The sequence below is a fragment of the Onychomys torridus genome, chromosome 4 (assembly GCF_903995425.1).
Source record: "Onychomys torridus chromosome 4, mOncTor1.1, whole genome shotgun sequence".
NCBI lineage: Eukaryota > Metazoa > Chordata > Mammalia > Rodentia > Cricetidae > Onychomys > Onychomys torridus.
In genome coordinates this window covers 142,084,866-142,103,281 of record NC_050446.1, presented here as the reverse complement: position 1 = coordinate 142,103,281, position 18,416 = coordinate 142,084,866, and the positions used below count along the sequence as shown (strand labels likewise).

The following is an 18,416-nucleotide window of genomic DNA, read 5'->3' as shown; positions in this document are numbered from 1 at the left end:
TGCCCTTTCTCCTTGTCACTGGAGACACGGGAGACACTGGGGGATGGAGGCAGTAGCCCTTTGTCCAGCTACAGGAAGGCCCCTCCCCCTCCATCTGCAGGGACCTGGGGAGGGGCCCAGACTCCCAGGCTCCAGACTCCCGCCCATTGTTCTAGGGTCTCTGGGAAACGGGGGTGGACAGCAAAAGGTGGGTCCAAGCCTGGACCATCACACTCCCTAGAACCACCCAGAAAGCCAGCCCGGAACCCTTAGGGTAAGGTTGACTATGGACTCCATTGTGCAGATGGAGAAGTTGAGTCCAGAGCAGAAAGAGATGATTCTGTGAGTGATAAGGCCAGGAAAGTCACAGCCTTCACACACACCTCATGTGCAAACTGCCCTCCACCCCACCCCACCACCCCACCCCACCACCACAACCTCCTGCTGGATCTGGGGGCTAGATAAATGAGATCCTAGAAAAAGATACAAAACTGTTTGTCCTGGCTCCCATTTCAGAGTACTTCTTGTGAGCTAAACATTAACCCTAATTCTGGGTTAAGTTCAACTTTTAAATTTTATCTTGTTACTGTGTTTTATTTGTTTATCTAGTGTGCGTGCACTCATGTGGAGGGCAGAGAATAACTTACTTGTAAAAGCTGGTTCTCTCCTTCTCTCATGTGGGTAGGTCCCAAGAACAGAGCTCAGGTTGTCAGGCTTGGCCCCAAGCACCTTTCCCCTTTTCCACTGCGCCATCTGCACAGGCCCAAGTTCAATTCTTGTCCTCATTTTGCAAATGAGGAAACGGAGGGCCTTAGAGGAACAATTCACTTATTTAACTAAAATCACCTAAAAACTACTCAGCTGCAAGTACTATGCTGTTTGAGCAAACTGTTCACCTTTTCTGAGCTATGCACTTTTTCAGTAGGTCTCTAATCCTGCTCCCCTGAGCCCCCTCAATAGGGCTGTACTATGCAATCCAGGATGGCCACAAATGGCCAGCTCTCCAGCCGCCTCCACCTGGGTGCTGGGGTTACAGGTTTACCAGGCCCTGTAAATCCTACTTGCTTTCCAGAGCTCACAGCCCCTTAAGTGGAGGATGGGAAAAGGAAGTAGATAACAGAACACAAGAGAAAGATCACTTTAGATAGGAAAAGAAAATAGCCAAGGGTGTTCCGAGGTCTCCAGTGAGGAGGAGACCTTTGACCTGGGACCTCAGGGTGACAAACCTGCAGAGATCTGGCTGGTAAGTGCTCTAGGCTGAGGGCACATCCAGGACAAGGGCCTCCGAGACCAGATGGAGCTGGTTTAGAGGAAGTCAAGAGGCTGGAGAGAGAAATGGGAGGACAGGACATGGGTTGCGTGGGGAGGGGGAGGGGAGAGCAAAGGGGAGGAGTTTCGGTCCTGTTCTTGGTCAGATGGGCACAGACACTGTGTTGGCTGGACCAGAGTCCTGGGGTGGGATGGGGGACTATGCAGTCTCTAGTTCAAGCAGGGGTGGGGACAGCCAGAGCCCAAGGCCTTTAGCCCCAAAGCTCCCTCAGTCCCAGCCCAGAGGCGCCGGCCTGGCTGCTGGAAGACTTCGCTGTGGGCACATCTGGGGAGCAGCTGCCGGGCCAGGGCCAGAGCAGGTCACGTGGCACCAAACAGGCCCGCCCTGGAGCCTACAGAGCCAAGACTATGGGAAAGGGCAGTTGAAGAATAAGCTGGCAGTGCACATGCCCACAGAGACACACTGCAGTGGGGACTGATACGCCAAGTCTCCCCACACGCCCACACTGAGAGGCAATGCCACCTCCACACTGTGTGCCCCGAAGCTAGTCATTCTGCAGATAGGACATGAAGTGACTGCTCATTCAGTGACTGGTTTCTGGGCCTCTCTGATGTGGCAGGCCCTATAGCTGAGCTACAGCACTGGATGGAACAGCTGGGCCCCTGCCCTCTGGCTTAGGCTAATACTTAGAATAATGCCTGATATTGAGAGAGCACTAAGTTACTCTGAGCCATTTGCCTGGCAGAAAGAGAGGTCCTGTGACAGAAACCACCCTGGAGAAGCTTTCCCTGGCAGGTGTGATGGTGCCCTGCCTTCATTCAGCACGTTTCTCCTGTGCCTCTTCATAGAGCACATGACAGCACACTCACACCACCTTCCCACTCCGCTGGACTGTCTGATGGGCCAAAAGAAAGCAGCTCTTCCCTGAGTTCTTACATCAGGTACTCTGTCTCAGTGATGAGAAAAATAACCAATACAAGAAACCACCCCAGCCAGGAAGCCTCCACCGTGTCAGGCCCAGTGACACACACTAAGTCCCAGCACCAAGCACTCTGGTAGTCTCAGTGTGGTAACCATCATCTGCAGTGCCAGCCACTTCAGAAGGATGGCTTGAGCCCAGAAATTCATGACCAAGCTGGATCATACCTAAAAACAAAACAAAACACCTAGGGCTAAAGAGATGTCTCAGAGGTTAAGAGCACTGGCTGCTCTTCCAGAGGAGCAGGCTTCAGTTCCCAGCACCTACATGGTAGCTCACAACTGTCTGGAACTCCAGTTCCAGAGAATCTGACACCCTCTCTGGCCTCGGAGGGTACCATGACCTCACATGGTACACAGACATACATGCAGGCAAAAACATCCATACACATCAAATAAACAAGAGGAGAGATGGGGTGTATCAGCTGTAGAGAGCTTTCTTGGCATGCACAAAGCCCTGGGTTCGATCCCCAGCAACACATAAAGCAGACATGGTGGGCATACCTATAATCCCAGAGCTCAGGAAGATTAGCAGTGAAGGCTCCATAGTCAAGTGGAGTCCAGCCTGGGCGAGTGAGACCCCTCTCAGGAAGGAAAAGAGCAAAAGAAAAGAGCTCCTTTTGTTGTTTCTTGGGCGTCTACTAAGATGAGTTGATTTTGTGGTCCTGCTGGGGGAATAATGGCAAGCACAGAGCCAGCCGAACAGGTGATAAGGCCATTTCAGGGCTGGAGACAGAGAGGGGCTCCTAACGTGCAATCCTGAGACTGAGTTCAATCCCCAGAAGCCGCGGTGGAAGGAAGAGACCACGGTGGAGGGAGGGGACCACGGTGGAGGGAGGGGACCACGGTGGAGGGAAAGAATGAACTCCAAGTTGTCCTCCGGCCTCTACATGCACAGAGCTTGCACACACCTGGGCTTCCACACCCTCACATATTCAGTTTTAGGGTTGTTACCTCATTTCTGTTTCCCCTACTGTGTGCAAAGTATTCTTGGCTTTGACCTCATCTCGGCAAGCAGTCAGGCCTGTGAGGTGGACCTCTACACAAAGGAGATAGAAATATATTTTTCTTTTGCCTTTTTTCCTTCTTTCCCCCTGTTTCTTCCTCTTTTACCTCTGTTTCTGTTGAGAGCAAATCCAAGGCCTGCAACACACTGAAAACTTACTGCACCACTGAGCTATACACACAGCCTTATCCACATTTCTGTTCAAAACCACATTTGTAGCCAGGCATGCTGGTACATGCCTTTAATCTCATCATTCCAATTTCTATGAGTTTGAGGTCAGTCTGGTTCGAGAGATCCAGATCACCCTGTCTCAAAAACAAACACATGCATTCGGAACCTGGTGTGGTGGCTCACACCCAAAATCCCAGCCCTGGGGACCGGAGATGCAGAGGCAAGGGTCGGGAGTTCATGGCTAAACTTTAAACTTTGCCTACCTGGTGTGTCTGAGGCCAGACATGAGGCTTTGTTACCCGCCTCGTTCTCTCCTAGTCCTCTTAACCTTCTCACGGGGCCAATCTTATTAGTTATAGAATTTCCTTCCTCAGCCTTTGGTGGGATGGGGAGTTGAATTCAGGTCTTCACGTGCTAGACAAGCATTCTGCCACGGAGTTGCATCTCCAGCCTTTTATTTACCCCACCACCCACCCCAGACTGGCCTGGCACTCTCTATGTAGTCAAAAGCAGCCTCCTACCCGCAGCCTCCCACCTGCAGTGATTTTTCTGCCTCTGCCTCCTGGGGGCTTGGGATTACAACCATCAAAGCTTGACCCTTGAACCATGTTTAAATTTGGGACCAGGTATGGTGGTACATGCTTTTAATCACAGCCCTTGAGAGGAAAAATGGATCTCTGTGAGTTCGAGGCCAGCCTGGGCTACATAGTGAGCCCCATCAAAAATTAACAAACTTTTTTTTTTAATGTATGTATTTTTACCTCTAAAATTTTAAATTTGAGACAGGATCTTCCTCGATTGCTCTGACCAGCGTTGAACTCAATGTATAGCCTAGACAGGCTTCAAACTTGCAAGCTGTCTTCCTTAGCTCCCAAAGAATCCTGCTAGGATTGCAGGGCTGGTGCCACCAGACTGCATCCCTCTGGAGACAGCGCAGCAGTGAGTATCTTTGGGCAGGGAGCTCTCTGTCTGTCAGTGTAGGTTTCTCCAGAATTGACTACAGTAGAATCTCTGAGGCAATGAACAATTGTTAGTAATTAATTAACATTCCAATTCCTTCTTTGGCTGCCCGGTAGCTTTGCAGTCCTTTCCGCAAATCTCTCCCTTTTTAAAATTACTTATTTAATTTTATGTTTTTATTTATTTTGTGTAGAGGAGGAGGTGTCATATGCATGATGATGAGCATATGGAAGGCTGAGGACAACTTGCAGGGCTCACATCTACCATGTGGCTTCTGGGGATTGAACGCCTGCCTATAGGCTTGGGAGCCTTCACTTACTGAGCCACATTACCGCCAGCCCCAAGCAATTCTTTTGAGTAGTGCAAAGTTCAAACCCATTGTGATCCGATTGTTAGCTGGTTGGTGAATAGTCTGTAAGGAGTTGGGGAGGAGGGAATTCAGCTCCTTATTGATATGTTGCTTTTTCTTTTTTTAGAACAGGTTGACCTCAAATTCCTAACCCTTCAGATCCTTCTGCCTCATTGTTTGGGGATTGCTGGGATTACAGATGCGACAGTCTCTCCTTTGAAGCTGGTTTCACTTGCCAGTTTTCCTGGTTTTCTGAGGTGCAGCAGGCATTGGGCTGTTCATTGTCCCACCAAGTATCTGTATGAATTCATTGCTGTGGGAAGGAGAGACCTCCTCTCCTAAGAGATCACCCTGTCCTAAGGAGCATATTTACCCTTGTTTCTCAAGGTGGTTCTGGGGTGGCAAGTGACAAGCCTGTTTCCTGCTTCTGGTGTATAGAGTTCTGGAGTCAGGTGGCCTGTCCTCTTTGGAAGGGACAGTGAGGGACAGGATCTCACATACATATACCATATACTAGCCTGGCCTTGAGCTCAATGTGTGGTTTAGGACAAACTTTTTCCTTTTGGTCTGGTTTTTCCAGACAGGGTTTCTCTGTGTAGCCCTGGCTGTCCCCGAACTCACTCTGTAGACCAGGTTGGCCTGGAACTCAGAGAGATCCGCCTGCCTCTCGAGTCCAACCACTGCCCGGCTGGGATAAACTCTTGATCCTCCTAACTCTGTCTTCTCAGTGCTGAGGTTGCAAGGCATGTGCCCCCATGCAGGTTTTAGGGCATGCTGGGGACAGAACCCAGGACTTCCTGAATGCTAGGCCAGCAGTCTACCAGCTGAGCTACATCCTCTGTGATACCATGTCCTTGACATAACAATGTTTCCAGGACAATAGCTAAGGTTCCGACCCTTCTCTCTCCTTCAGGTCTCAGACTCTCCTCCACCTTAAAGGAAGACGTTCCGGTATCGCTCCCAGTTCAACGGACCTAGATAGGTCCTGGTCCTAGGAATTTCACGTTCATTTTCTGGAGACTGAATCAGCCTCGGAGTCAGAATAAAAGAAGGCCTGCTTTAAAATCTGTCACAGAACATGACGTGACGGAGCACACCTGTAATCTCAGTGTAGGAATCCAACTCGGCTGGGGAGGGGCCTCGGCCGAGAGGAGTTTAGCCGGGAGAAGGTTTTCTCACAAGAAAACCTCCTAAACCACGGGAGCTGTGGGGCTGGGTGGAGGAGACTCAGCAGGTGTGGGGCGGGGAGGTAAGTTGACCCTTGGTCTGCCGCCGCGCCCACGAGGAACGCATTCCCAGGCCTCCCGCCCAAGGTCTGCTGGTGACAGGCTCTTGGGAGGGGGGGCCAAGCGGAGAATGCTCCAGCCCAGTTTGCCGTCTCCATGGCGACCGCCCGCGCGGCGCCAGCTTGACAGCCCGTCCGGGTTTTATGAATGGGTGACGTCACGGGCCTGGCGTCTAACGGTCTGAGCCGCTTGTTCAGACGCTGACACAGACCAGCCCGGGAAAGGAAAGGGAGGGGGCCATCTCCGCAGCTGCTGCTCTGTGGGAGGGAGAGCTTGCTCCGAGGGCTTCAAGAAAAGAAAAAAAAAAAAGACTAGCAAAAAGAGAAAAATTTAAAAAAAAAAAAATATATATATATATATATATATATATATATATATCGCCAGCTGCTGCAGATTTGGGACCTTTCTGCAAATCCAAGATAGAATTGGGGAATATAGTCTCTCTCTCCAGCGACCCTTCTATCTACTTCAGGTCTCAGATTCTGTCCTCCACTTTAAAGATGTTTCTGATATCCCTCCCAGTTCAATGGATCTAGGTTCTGGTCCTAGGGAATTTACAGTTCATTTTCTGGAAGTTGAGACCAGCCCCGGAGTTCAGAGTAAGAGAGAGCCTGCTTTTAAAATCTGTCTCAACATGATGTGGCAGAGCACACCTGTAAACTCAGCACCTGGGAAGTGGAGCAACCAACAAGCATCATGAGTTCAAGGTCATCTTCCTCCGCGACATAGCAAGTTCTGAGTCCAGCTTGGGTTACATGAGACTCAGTCTCAAGACAAACAAACAAAACAAAACCCTCAAAAATAAATAAACACAAAAATAAAATTCGGCTTTGAGAAGTGGAGATCATAGCCCAATCTTCCGACAGCATCTGGGAAGCCTGGGCTAGTCCTTAGCTACTGACTGCCCCAGAGCCAGCCACTTCTCCGGTCCTGTTTATCTCATCTGCAAAATGGACCTGGAGAAGCGAGAAAGAGACCACGAGAAGCTGATTCCCGAGATCTTTTTGTTATCTGCACAATTGGCTTAACCTCTTTGGCTTCCTTAAGGACGCGCTCACTAGCTGCTCTGCCCATGCTTCCCACCCTCCCTGTTCTTGAGCTCCACCACCTTTCCACCAGCCCAAGGGTGCTCCGAGCTGGGACCCGGGGGCGCGCTAAGCCACGCCTCCAGACAAACGATTGGTTGCTTTTGAACGTTCTGAACCCGCCCTGGGTCCGCCCTTATAAAAGACTGGCTCCAGCGCTCAGCCTCCTCATTGTACAACCTTCCTCCAACTTCTGCGCTCTCTCCCTGCACTCCCTTCTTGGCTCCTCCGCTCCCCTCCGCCTGTCCTCGGGATCATGAAGGTCGCCAGTGGCAGCGCCGCGGCCACCGCGGGCCCCAGCTGCTCGCTGAAGGCCGGCCGGACCGCGGGCGGCGCGGGCGAGGTTGTGCTCGGCTTGTCTGAGCAGAGCGTAGCCATCTCGCGCTGCGCCGGGACGCGCCTGCCGGCCCTGCTGGACGAACAGCAGGTGAACGTCCTGCTCTACGACATGAACGGCTGCTACTCACGTCTCAAGGAACTGGTGCCCACCCTGCCTCAGAACCGCAAAGTGAGCAAGGTGGAGATCCTGCAGCACGTTATCGACTACATCAGGGACCTGCAGCTGGAGCTGAACTCGGAATCCGAAGTCGGGACCGCCGGAGGCCGGGGGCTGCCCGTTCGGGCTCCGCTCAGCACCCTGAATGGCGAGATCAGTGCCTTGGCGGCCGAGGTGAGGTTCGAGTCGGAACATTGCGTTATTCTCCTATAGATGGGTAAACTAAGGCCATGGGGAGGGGTTAGTAGTATGTCTGCCTTCCATTTCGGGTGCATAGCGATTTAGGGGCCCCAAGTAAGAAAAAGGTGGCTCCTTCATTCGTGTCCCTTGGAGAAGTGGGAACGCCTCTCCCCTTGTCCCTTCCATCCTGTCTCATCCCTTATCTCGCTCTGGTATTCACAGGCGGCATGTGTTCCAGCCGACGATCGCATCTTGTGTCGCTGAGGGCGCACTGAGGGACCAGATGGATTCCAGCCCTTCAGGAGGCAAGAGGAATAAAGTGCTCTAGGTTCCCCAGGGGAGCCCGGGGAAAGACTACCGCCGCCACCGGACTCTTGGCGGATCTGGCCAGGGGGCTAGAGGGTTGACCAGCGGAGGCTCACCCTCTCCACCTTTCAGCACCCAGAGACTTTGGGGAAGGGGTTAACCAACCCCGTGTGTTTCTATTTTTTGAAAAGCAGACATTTTTTTTAAATGGTCACATTTCGTGCTTCTCAGATTTCTGAGAAAATGTTTTGTATTGTATATTACAATGATCACTGACTGAAGAATATTGTTTTACAATAGTTCTATGAGGGTGGGCTTTTTGTTGTTATTAAACAAATTCTTTAGATAACGTTGCAAAGACTTCTTGATGGGGGAGGGGCCTGGGGCAGGAGTGACCTCTGACCATCTTCACAGCTGGTGTTGAGCGAGGAATTGGAGGGCCACATCTGGACTGCCATTCCTACCGACCTGAATGAGTGTTTCCGGTGTCTTTAATGTCTATTCTTTCCCTCGTCCCTGGCCATTTCCCTGTTCTCTAGTGTCATAAAATTAAATCCTCTAGACCTCTAGTAGGGTTTCTCTCAAAGTGGTCTCTGGGCCATCTGGATCACCCAGGGAGGTTGTTAAAATGCAGATGGACCTGCTGGGTCGGCCCGCTCTGGGCTGGGGCGTATTCAAGCCATTCAAGTTGGAAAAGCAGGTCACTGGACCATTCACTTCCTTGCCAAGGGCAGGGGTGTGTGTATGTGTGATGAGACCTAGGGAGAGGGGCCGGCATGGGGTCGTAGCCTGCCTGAAGCAGGACTTGTGTGGCCCCCTCTTCCCTGCGGAACCACCCTTCCCTGAGCCTTGGGGCTCCTGCCTTGTCCAAGTGGGTGATGAAATTGGCAGGGTTAGGCTGTGCACAGCTGCAGGGCCACCTGCTCTGGGTCTGAACTCAGCCCCCTCACCCGGGTCTGGCTCTGCTAGCAGATCAACATTTCCCCTGAGGCTAGTGTGGGGGCGAGTCTTGTCCCTAACTCCTGAGAAGGGAAAAGGTTTTACTCTTGGGTTCTGTCTACCTGGACGTGTAGCTTTGTGCTCACAAGGGGAGTGCACAAATATCTGGGCTTGCCTGTGTGTGACCTGAGGAACTCTGTAGGAGACTGGGGCATCTCATGTGCAGGCTTGGGGTCCAGTAGTGTATGTAGGTAGCAAGGCACACACGAATGAGCACATGGTTTCTGCAGACTAGTGTGTGCTCCAGGGCTTTGCTTGGGAGCATTGTGCTCATACCTGCCTAGCTCTGGGTTGGTAGGTAGTGTGTATGTTATGGGCTGTAGAGCCACACTGGGCTCCTTTGTAACTAGGTTGCTTGGCATTTCTAGGCCTCTGCAGGTCTAGGGAAACAGTGGGACAGCTGTGTGTAGGCAAACCATTTCTCAAAAGTACAATTCCCACCTCCCTGGGCAATTGTGAGTTAGACCTTGAGGATACTGTCCTCTAAGTATCCCATGGAGAAATGGAGTCCCAGAAAAGGCAAAGACTTTGTCTCCAATAGTAAGGTCGGTTGATATCATTTGCCACTAAACAATATCAACCAGTTGTACTATAAAGCATGGTCCCAGACGGCCTGGTGTGTGTAGCAAGATCCAGGCAACTCAGAGCTATACAGGGAGACCCTGTCTCAAATTACAAAATAAGGATTAAAACCCAATAAACAACACCTAGTGCCAGGAGCCAGACTGCTCCTTTGCCTGAAGGACTTCATGGATCCCCACTGGGGTAAAAGGCAGAACTCTGCCCAGTTATGTCACTGAAGAAATAAGCTGAACAGCAATAAAATTTGGAAATATTTATAGAGCACTTACATTAAGTTTGACTAAGTTACGCTAACTTTAACACTAAGCTAGGCACATAAAGTGATCTCAAGCATTTGATGGACTTTACCAAGAGTGCAATATTTGTAGGTAGTTAAATCCTTTGCTGTGCCCTCTCCACCTGGCAGTTTTATAGTACTAACCTCACAGAATTGTCCAGAATAAATGAAATCCAGCACAGAGTTTAGCACACTGCCTAGTACATAAGACAGAAATTATTAATCGGAGGCACACACGTGTGCACCCACTTCCTCACCATGTGAGTCCCCCACACACACCCTTGCAAGCCCACCCACTGGGACGTGGGCGTGTCCCCATGTGCACCTCTACCCTGCAGAGCCTTTTTCTAGCCCAGGAAGGGGCCGCTGCGCCCCTGGCCACTTCCCCCGCCATCCAGGCACACTCTGGCTTCCACGTTTCCCTCTCTTCCTCTTTGGCCCGGACCCAGCCCATCTGGAGGCCGGCTCCGCAGCAGCCTGGGAGCGTTTCCATCAGCTGGGCCCGAGGAATGCGGAGCTATTTAACCTGAGCATCCCCAGGTGTACGGAGGCGCCTGGCTGTCTGGGCCCGCCGACTTTGGCACGGCCGCGCTAGACAAACAGCGGCCGCCCCCGCCCTGCCCCTCCGCCCGCAGCTGCAGCCAGGCCTGGGAACCGGGCGGGCGCCGGCAGCTTGCATAAGAGATACCAAGGAGGGAGGGGGCCTGAGGCCACCAATGTATGTGCATATCCCAGTTGTGTGTGTACCCCAGACCAAGGGCCAAAGGCCACCTGTGTGTGTGTGTGTGTGTGTGTGTGTGTGTGTGTGTGTGTGTGTGTGTGAGAGAGAGAGAGAGAGAGAGAGAGAGAGAGAGAGAGAGAGAGCGAGCCCCAAACCCAGGGTCAGAGGCCACCAACGTGGGGTGTGTATGCGTGTGTGTGTGTGTGTGTGTGTGTGTGTGTGTGCGCGCGCGCGCGCGCGCCAAACCTTCCTCCTTTGGAAATCATTAACATCTCAAACCCTCCCAGAAGCGGTGCTTCTAGGAGCCGGGCAAAGACTGAAGACTCAGGGTCTTCTTTATTTAACAAACGCAGAGTGCTTAGTGTTTGTGCTTAGTGTTTGCTAGGCCTTATCCTACACTGGGTCTCAGACAAAAGGCCAAGAAGTGATTAGAGACTTCATATACATGTGATAGGCACTACATAGTTAACCCCTTAGTGACCCAAATGCAGTCTTCTGCTCATTTTGGTTACAAGCCTAGCCTGTAGTGTTCAACTATCTCTCTACCCTCTTAAGCTCATTTTAATAGCAACAATAGTAGTGGCTGGCTAACCTTTTTTCTTCCTTCCTTCCTTCCTTTCTTTCTTTCTTTCTTTCTTTCCTGGGGAACCAAACCCTGAGCCTCCAAACATGCTAGACAAGTGCCCCATGACCAACCACATCCCTAGCTCTTGCCTTTTTTGAGACAGCATCTCGTTCTGTAGCCCGCCCATATGTAAGCTGGCTTGGACGGCATGCTCTGGCCTCTTCGATTAAGAACTGAGGCACTGAGGCAGGATGATCAGGAGTTCAAGGTAACCTTCACCTACATAACAAATTTGAGGCTAGCCTGGGCTACTTAAAACCCTGTCTCAAACAACAAGAACAAAATCTAACTGGAACCAGGAAAGATAGAGATAGCCCAGGCTCCCTCTGTCTCAAAGATGTCCTGGGTCAAGTTCTGTGTGACCTGCCTTTGAGAAGACACAGGTCACAATAGCTAGGCATAGGTCTTAAAACCAGGTGGAAGCTAACCAAATTCTACGGAAGGTTTTGGCTCTGTGTGGAGAGTGGGGGATCATCAAGCCCTGATATCTGCGTGCACCCTTACCCCCATCCCCAGCAGCCAGTGGTGCTTCTTAAATTTTTGTTGTTGTTGCTTTGTTTTTGAGGCAGGGTTTTCTCTGTGTGGCCATGACTGTCCTGGAACTTGCGGTGTAGACAGGCTGGCCTCGAACTCACAAAGATCCACCTGTCTCTGCCTCCCAAGTGCTGAGATTAAAGATGTGCACCACTACCTGCCTGGTCTTAGACTTTCTTAATGACATTTGTTTTTTCTTTTTTGTTTGCTTGATTTCTTTCTTTCTTCTTTTTTTCTTGATCGCTATGTAGACCAGGCTGGCCTCGAACTTACAGAGCTCCACCTGCATCCAAAGTGCTGGGATCAAAGGTGTGCCCCACCACTGCTACTTTCCACCAAGGCAGTTATGTCATCACGTGTTGCCAGGGGACTTTTTTCAGCTATACGACATGTGCACCCCTTAAAAGTGCCCGCCAGGAACAGCTCGCTCTCTTGCCTCTTGCTCCTCTTTTGCCCCTCTTCTTCCTCTTGTCTCTTCCTTGTTTTGTCTGTCTGCCTCTCTCATGTCCCCACTTTTTCACTGTCTCCCCGCCCCCAATAAACTTTTTGCACTAACTCTGTTGCATGTGGCATGTTTGCTTAGTGGCATACTTTGGCAGGGCCCCACAAAAAGTAGACACTTTGCCTTTCTCTGTTATGTATCATTACAACCACACCTGGCATTACAACCACACACACACACACACACACACACACACACACACACACACACACGAGACAAGATTTTTACCCTGTTACCTAGGCTGGCCTTGAACTCAAGGCAGTCCTCCTGCCTCAGCCTTTTTCAATTGGTAGGAGTCAAGTATGAGCCAGCCACTGCTCCCGGTAATAGCATTGACTCTCATTGAACACCAGAACCGCCAAGCAGAGAGGGTTACCCCATGCCCAGGGTTACATAGCTGGGTTCCCAAGTGGTAGGCAGACCTCACATCCTGCCTGGCTGCTGGAGTGAAAGGAGGTGAGTCACAGGGCCAGGCAGGAGTTGGGTGAGGCTGAGGTGAGGACAGGCACCACTTTCCTGGAAAAGGAAGAGAAGAGGAAACGGCTAGGAGGAACCACAGGTCTAGGGAGCAGGCCTGGCTCCCTTATCTCTCTGACCCCACCCTGGCTGGCTGTGCTTCCTGCCCTCAACTCTTGCAAACCTCCTTTCCAGAGCTTCCCCCAAGAGAGGTGCCCCAGGCACCGGGTTGCATCAGGGCTTGTGCAAGGAGCGGTCAGGGGAGATGAGGATGGCTGTGAGCCAAGGGGGAAGCAGGAAAGCCAGCCCCGGTACCATTTCTGATCGGATGTCTGCTTCTTCTTCCTGGCTCTCGAGCATTGCAAGCTTTCTACCCGCTGCCCTGAGGTTCCAGCCAAGTCCAATCGGTTCACCTTGAGCTCTGGGCTAAGCTGTTGTCACTTCTACCTGGAAATTTATAGGAGTCCCAACTGTTATTCATCGTGTAGTTAGAAAACTCTTCCCGTGGAGCAGCCTACTGGAACTAAATTCCAGAAAGACTCCGTACCATCTAGGAGTTTCCTGTTTTTAGTTGGAGACCAACAGTGAATGAACATATGAAAACACACACACACACCACCTGAGGTTCATTTACTCTGAAATGAACCTCATAAGAGTTCTAGCTTAGAGTTCACAAGGTTTCTTTCTTTTTCTTTTTCTTTTTGTGTGTGTGTGTGTGTGTGTGTGTGTGTGTGTGCTGTTTGTAAAATTTGTATGTTGTGATCTTCTTAGAGGCTCCACAAAACCTAGGTTGTGTCTCTTGTACATGAGGAGAAGCAAGACAGAAGAATCACGCTTATGTGTCATGTTTGTGTTCCATTCTTGGGTTTAAGACCCAACATCTCTAAGCCAGGAGAGGGGTGGGGAAAATTGCTGAGAACCAGTGGACTCCGCCTCCCTCAGTGGCCCCACGCTCTGATTTTTCTCTGGCCACTCGCGCCCCCTCTCGGGAGACACTGGAACTGCGCCCCCACGGGCGCAAAATCCTGTTTGGGTCCCAGGGTTAGTGACATCCTGAATCCTGGCGGCCTCTAATGGACTGTGGGAGTATTGTGAGTGAGTGAGTGAGTGAGTGAATGAGTGAGTGGAGTGAGTGTGTGAGTGAGTAGTGTATGTGTGTGTGTGCGTGTGCGTGTGCGTGTGCGTGTGCGTGTGTGTGTGTATGTGTGTGTGTTCTCGTTTGGTTTGTAAGTATGTATTCAGGTACTCACATAACTGTACACCAGAATCCAGGAAATTCCACCCACATCAGAGCTCTGATTAAGATCTTATATATCGGGTTGGGGATTTAGCTCAGTGGTAGAGCGCTTGCAAGCACAAGGCCCTGGGTTAGGTCCTCAGCTCCAAGAAAAAAAAAATCTTATATATTGCTGGGCTACAGAGTTCCAGGACAGCCAGGGCTGTTACACAGAGAAACCGTGTCTCCAAAAAACTAACTAAATAAATAAAATAACAATAATAATAAAATACACCTTTAAAAAGAAAACCCGCCGGGTGGTGGTGGCACACTCCTTTAATCCCAGTACTTGGGAGGCAGAGCCAGGTGGATCTCTGTGAGTTCCAAGCCAGCCTGGGCTACCAAGTGAGCTTCAGGAAAGATGGAAAACTACACAGAGAAACCCTGTGTGTGTGGGGGGGACCCAGTATCTCAGGCTGGCCTTGAACTCTTGATGTAACTGGGGATGACCTTGAATTTTTGATCCTTTTTCCCAAGCGCTGGGATTACAGGCAGGCAACACCACACAAAAGCTAAAATCATCCTCAACTACAGAATCCAGGCCAGCCTGAGGTACACATGAAATCTTCTCTCAAGAGAACAAACAAAAACAGATAGCTGACTGAAAGAGTTCTGGGGGTGTTTTGGTTCATAGTTTCTTTCCTATCTTAATAAAAACTCTTGTTAGTGGATCTTGCCATGTTCGTGACATTTCCTCGCAGGGTATGACCGCTGCCAAATAACAAACTGGGAGGGCCTGGAGGGAAAGGTTACACATGGTGGACCGGCAGGAAGGGCCACAGCAGAAAGGGGCAGGGACAACATTTTTCCAAGGACCTACCTCCTCCTTCCTTCCTTCCTTCCTTCCTTTCTTTCTTTTTTTTTTTTTTTTTTTTTTTTTTGGCTTTCCAGGCAGGGTTTCTCTGTGTAGTTTTGCGCCTTTCCTGGAACTCACTCTGTAGCCCAGGCTGGCCTCGAACTCACAGAGATCTGCCTGCCTCTGCCTCCTGAGTGCTGGGATTAAAGGTGTGGGCCACCACCGCCCAGCAACCGATGACTTTCTTAAAGCTAGGTCCCATCTCCCAAAGTTTCCAGAACCTTCCAAAATGGTACCACCACCTGGAGGCCAGGAGCTAACACCTCAAGCCTGTGAGAGCCACTTTATATTCAAACCATAACACAGACCTTGTCTCATGACACAAACTGTCTTGGGCTAATGGTGTATCTTGGGTGGAGCATGTGCTTTACGTGTTCTAATCCCTGGGTTTGAGTGAGGCCCAGCACAGAAACAAAACAAAGAATGAACCCATTGAGTGACATAAGGGTTTTTTAGGGGGGTGGGGAGGAGTGTTTTTAAACAGTATTTTTTATGTAGCCTTAGCTGTCCAAGAACTAGCACTGTAGACCAGGCTGGCCTTGAACTCAGAGATCTGCCTCTGCTTCCCCAATGCTGGGATTAAAGGCCTGTGCCACCACTGCCCAGCTAATCCCAGTTTTTTGTTGTTTTTGAGGCTAGGTCTCACCTTGTAACTGCTCCAAAGTTTGTTTTTGTTTGTTGCTGAGATAGGGTCTCAGTCTGGCCCAGGCTGACCTGTAATTCACACTATAGCCCAGGTGGCCTTGAACTCTAGAGGATTCTGCCTCAGTGCCCAAGTGCTGTTCATGCCTGGCTATTCCCAGTTGTTATAGGACATCAAATTTAGTGTTGTTTGTTACTCTGGTGTTACTTGTTCACTGTAATTCTCTATCTCCTGAGTGTTCTGCCTACTGTCCCATGTCCACAGCCTGCCACAAAGTCGATGCTCAGTAAACACATGATCCATAAAAGAAGGCAGATAGATTCGGACCTACCATACAAGTGTCCAGCTCCTTAGCCAGCTGGGTGGACTTTGGAACAGTCCTGAAGAGACCCTGGCATTGAGGAGAGGGAATGTAAACTTCGGACATCTAGAGCCTGTAGCTGTGGACAGAGACACTGACAACAGTTCTGGTTCTGAAAGCCCATGATGATGTAGCCCTTACATGCTCACCTGCATCCCCTTCTTGTTCTGACCTGTAGACTTTGCACAAAAAAAAAAAAACTTCAAACAATGTTTGCCAAATCTCCTGTATCTGAATTCACCTCCTCAGGGAACCAGGTCCAGTTTGGGGACTCTCACAGGCTCCCCTGGGGCTATGGTTTGGATCTGAAGTAACTTTCTGAAAGCTTCCTGTATTCAGGGCTTGGTCTTTAGCTGGTGGCGATGCTCAAGGGTGACTAGATCAGGAGGCTTCTGCTTACCCGCAGATTGAGTCACTGGTGGGTGGATTAAATATTTTGTTTTTTGTTTTTCCAGATGGGTTTCTCTGTGTAGCCCTGGAAGTCCTGGCTCGAACTAGAGATCAGACTGCCCTCTGCCTCATGAGTACTTGGATTAAAGCTGTGCACCACCACTGCCCAGCTCATGATTAAATTTTAAAAAGTTGTTTTATGTGTATAGGTATTTAGTATGCATGTGTGTGTGCTTTGTACATGCCTGACACTCAAGAAGAGGGGGTCAGACCCCCTGAAACAGGGAGTTATAGATGATCATGAGCTGCTGGGTTGGGGGTGCTGGGAATTGAACCCAGGTCCTCTGGAAGAGCAGTCAGTGCTTTTAACCACTGAGCCATCTCCCCAGCCTTTCATCTTTTGTGACAGGGTCTCATATAGCTGCCCAATCTTGCTTCATAGTGGGTAGCCTGGGCCATTTAGTGAAACCTTGTCTTAAAATAGAAAGTAAATGAATTTTTTTTTTGGTTTTTCAAGACAGGGTTTCTCTGTAGCTTTGGAGGTTGTCCTGGAACTCACTCTGTAAACCAGGCTGGCCTTGAACTCACAGAGATCCACCTGCCTCTGCCTCCCGAGTGCTGGGATTACAGGCGTGTGCCGCCTCCACCACCACCACCACCACCACCAGACGAAAGTAAATGAATTTTTAAAAATTTCTGGGAATGTAGCTCAGTGGCCAAGCACTTACCTAGCATGTGCAAGGCCCTAGGGTCAATCACTAGTCAAGGAGAGAAAGTGAGGGTGTGTGTGTGTGTGTGTGTGTGTGTGTGTGTGTGTGTGTGTGTGTGTGTGAATGTGATATGTGGCTTGCTGGCTAGCCAGTCAAGGCCAATCAACAAATTCTAGGTTCTGTGAGAGACCCTGCTTCATAAGATAAGGTGGAAAGTGATAGACAAGACATCTGATGCTGACATCTGGCACACTTCACACTTATCACACATATGGGCACACACCCACACAAATACATACATATACCTCACAAAGTAAAGTAATACTATTTGGGGCTAGAGAGATGGCTCAGTGGTTAAGAGCACTTCCAGAAGACTGCTGTTCAGTTACCAGCAAGCACATGGCACAGCAGCACACAGCTACCTATAACTTTAGCTCCAGGGGATCCCATGCCCTCTACTGGCCTCTGCAGGCACCCACACACGAGGCATACACTCATATTGACATCTACATATAAATAAGATTTAAAAATTAGCAATGGGGGCCAGGCGGTGGTGGTGCATGCCTTTAATCCCAGCACTTGGGAGGCAGAGGCAGGCAGATCTCTGTGAGTTTGAGGCCAGCCTGGGCTACCAAGTGAGTTCTAGGACAGGCTCCAAACCTACACAGAGAAACCCTGTCTCAAAAACAAAACAAAACAAAAGCAGCCCAGTAGAGACCACCTTAGCCTCAGTCAGGGTTCACTTCCCCGGTTATGTGACTCAAAACATGAAATTCCTCTTGTAGGATCGCACTGAGAAAGGAAGACACCACTTCCCACCTCTATGATGTTTACCTCAGCAATGTGTGACTTTAATTGGACCATTGGAAGCCTCTGCTTCCCAAGTGCTGGGATTAAAGGCATGCACCACCACCACCTGGCCACTTTTTGTTTAAGAGACAGGGTTTCTCTGTGTAGCCCTGCCTGTCCTGGAACTCACTCTGTAGTCCAGGCTGGCCTCAAGCTTACAGAAACCCACCTGTCTCTGCCTTCCAAGTGCTGGGATTAAAGGTTTGCCCCACAATGCCTGGCAACAATGGGCTTTTAAAGGGGCCGAAAGGTCTAAATTTCTAAAGAAATTAGAAAATAGCCGGGCAGTGGTGGCACATGCCTTTAATCCCAGCACTTGGGAGGCAGAGGCAGGCAGATCTCTGTGAGTTCGAGGCCAGCCTGGGCTACCAAGTGAGTTCCAGGAAAGGCGCAAAGCTACACAGAGAAACCCTGTCTCGAAAAACCAAAAAAAAAAAAAAAAAAGAAAAAGAAAAAAAAAGAAATTAGAAAATAATTTGAAATGAGTTAATTACATAAAATAACATCAAAATTTATATAACAGTTTTATAGTATCAAATACTTACACAGAAAAAAGAAACATCTCACAT

The 18,416-nt window shown here is 50.0% G+C and overlaps 1 protein-coding gene across 1 annotated transcript; it reads left to right on the top strand.

Annotated features, from left to right (window-relative positions):
• Window positions 1–7,257: 7,257 nt before the first annotated feature.
• On the top strand, window positions 7,258–8,410 carry Id1 (inhibitor of DNA binding 1, HLH protein). The gene is made up of 2 exons (XM_036185287.1): window positions 7,258–7,754; window positions 7,983–8,410. Exons 1-2 carry the CDS (start codon window positions 7,341–7,343, stop codon window positions 8,022–8,024), a joined length of 456 nt encoding a protein of 151 aa, XP_036041180.1. The 5' UTR covers window positions 7,258–7,340; the 3' UTR covers window positions 8,025–8,410.
• The last annotated feature ends 10,006 nt before the right edge of the window (window positions 8,411–18,416 follow it).

Coding starts and splice junctions, on each gene's coding strand:
- Id1 (XM_036185287.1), top strand. CDS start 7,341: ATGAAGGTCGCCAGTGGCAGCGCCGCGGCCACCGCGGGCCCCAGCTGC. Junction 7,755..7,982: donor TCAGTGCCTTGGCGGCCGAG/GTGAGGTTCGAG, acceptor TGGTATTCACAG/GCGGCATGTGTTCCAGCCGA.